General features: G+C 36.0%; 1 protein-coding gene across 1 annotated transcript in view; it reads left to right on the forward strand.

The window, feature by feature from the left end:
- Window positions 1-1754, forward strand: part of LOC107701924 (mitogen-activated protein kinase 10-like) — an 81959-nt gene that overhangs the window by 72190 nt on the left and 8015 nt on the right. Inside the window, exon 13 of the mRNA XM_016504078.1 lies at window positions 138-215. Within this exon, the coding sequence (XP_016359564.1) occupies window positions 138-215 (78 nt within the window). The remainder of the gene's footprint in view (window positions 1-137; window positions 216-1754) is intronic.

The raw sequence follows: 1754 nt of genomic DNA on the forward strand, positions 1-1754 counted from the left end.
TAACAATAACAACACTGGTTTGTACACATGGTCCCCGCAAACAATTAAGCTAATTTAGCTAAAGTGTTTTTGAGTTTATGAGATCTAAATGTGCTCATATCTCTCTATTTTTCTCCACCTGTGTCTCTCTGGCTCAGAGCTCATCTATAAAGAGGTGATGAACTTCGAGGAGAGAACAAAGAATGGTGTGGTGAAGGGACAGCCCTCTCCCTCAGGTACTCTCTGTGCATAAGCTGTGCTTCTGTAAGTCAATTTAAAGTGATTTCAGCTGTTTATGAGAAACCCTCCCATTGTGACTGCTCCATTTGTCCCTGTCCCCCCTCATCTCGTCCGTGTGACTCAAACAGAACACGTCTTGAGTGTGATTACGTGCTGGTTTTTAATGTTATTTTGAAACTGTTTTTGTCTGTTGTAGTCTTTTTATTAATTAAAGGTGCTGTAAGTGTTTTCAGCCACTGCTTTCCACTAAAAATCAAAACTCTATAAAACCCTGCCCACAAAGACATGGCAACGGAAGTACACAGTGATTGACTGGCAGAGAGTGTTTCTGATTGGCTAAAAAAACATGGGTCTCCCCCAAAGGTTTGTGCTCAGAAAGTTGTGAATTATTAGAACCTTGTCAGCTTTAAAAAAGCACTTTATCTGTATTTATTTTAGCCTATTTTCCACTTAAAGAGTTACACTTGACCCTTCGCTAAGCCCCGCCTTAAAGAGGTCACTGACCAATCCTATTTTAGCAACTGTTGCCATCCAATATTCTATATTCAAAAAGCTTAGTCTCTTTTATTATGTAAATCAGTGGAGGATCTGTGAGATTTACACTCAATTTTATGGAAAACATAAAAAAATAAAATAGTTATTTTTCATGAAAATCAGTAAGAACACCTGTAATCACTTTCAAATTATACATAATAATACATATAAATGTAAATTTTTTTTCAGTTGACTCTGGGAAGTTTTTGCTTTTGGATTCTAGAGTTTATGCACTTGTTACTCTGTAATTCAACATTTTTTAAAGACAAATGGCTGAAAAGGAAACTGCTTTGCAGTGTCAGTTTATTCCAGCCCACATTAAAATAAGACCCAATTATTTTTTTACCAACAAATCTTTTATGTTCTGTAATGCTTGCTTGAGTTGGCAACTGTAACCAAGAGGTGGAGCTTAGCGAAGGGGATTTTTTTTGTCTTTACATTATGTAAAGAAACCATAAATAAATAAACCATAATGTAAATACATGCTACAGGAATGTAAAAATCACCAAGTAATGGTATAATAAAAAAGATTAAGCAAATTAATGCTTGGGTTTAAAACTAAAATGTTGAGAACTGATGTGTTAATGTTTAAAAAGGTATTTGTATATGATTTTATATTGTCTATTTGCCACTGTATCACTGTAAAAAAAATTCAGTAAAATTTACGGTAAAAAACCGGCAGCTGTGGTTGCCAGAATTTTACCGTAAAAAATACGGTAGCAACGTTTTAGGTTTTACGGTTTTAACTTAAATTTACAGTTAAATACCGTCATTTCATTAACTGATATAATGTTAATATACCAACCTATTGAAGTACGTTGTGCAGGAACATACTATTGAACTGACTCAGCGAAGAGGCTTTTTCTTTGAGGTTTGTGGAATGTTGAGCTGCAGTGTCTGTGTTTGACCTGTAGAGGGCAGCACGTGTGTGCTTGTGTGTGTGTGTGTGTGTGTGTGTGTGTGTGTGTGTGTGTGTGTGTGTGTGTGTGTGCGCGCGCGCA

The sequence above is a fragment of the Sinocyclocheilus anshuiensis genome, unplaced genomic scaffold (assembly GCF_001515605.1).
Source record: "Sinocyclocheilus anshuiensis isolate Anshui unplaced genomic scaffold, SAMN03320099.WGS_v1.1 scaffold1184, whole genome shotgun sequence".
Taxonomy (NCBI): Eukaryota; Metazoa; Chordata; class Actinopteri; order Cypriniformes; family Cyprinidae; genus Sinocyclocheilus; species Sinocyclocheilus anshuiensis.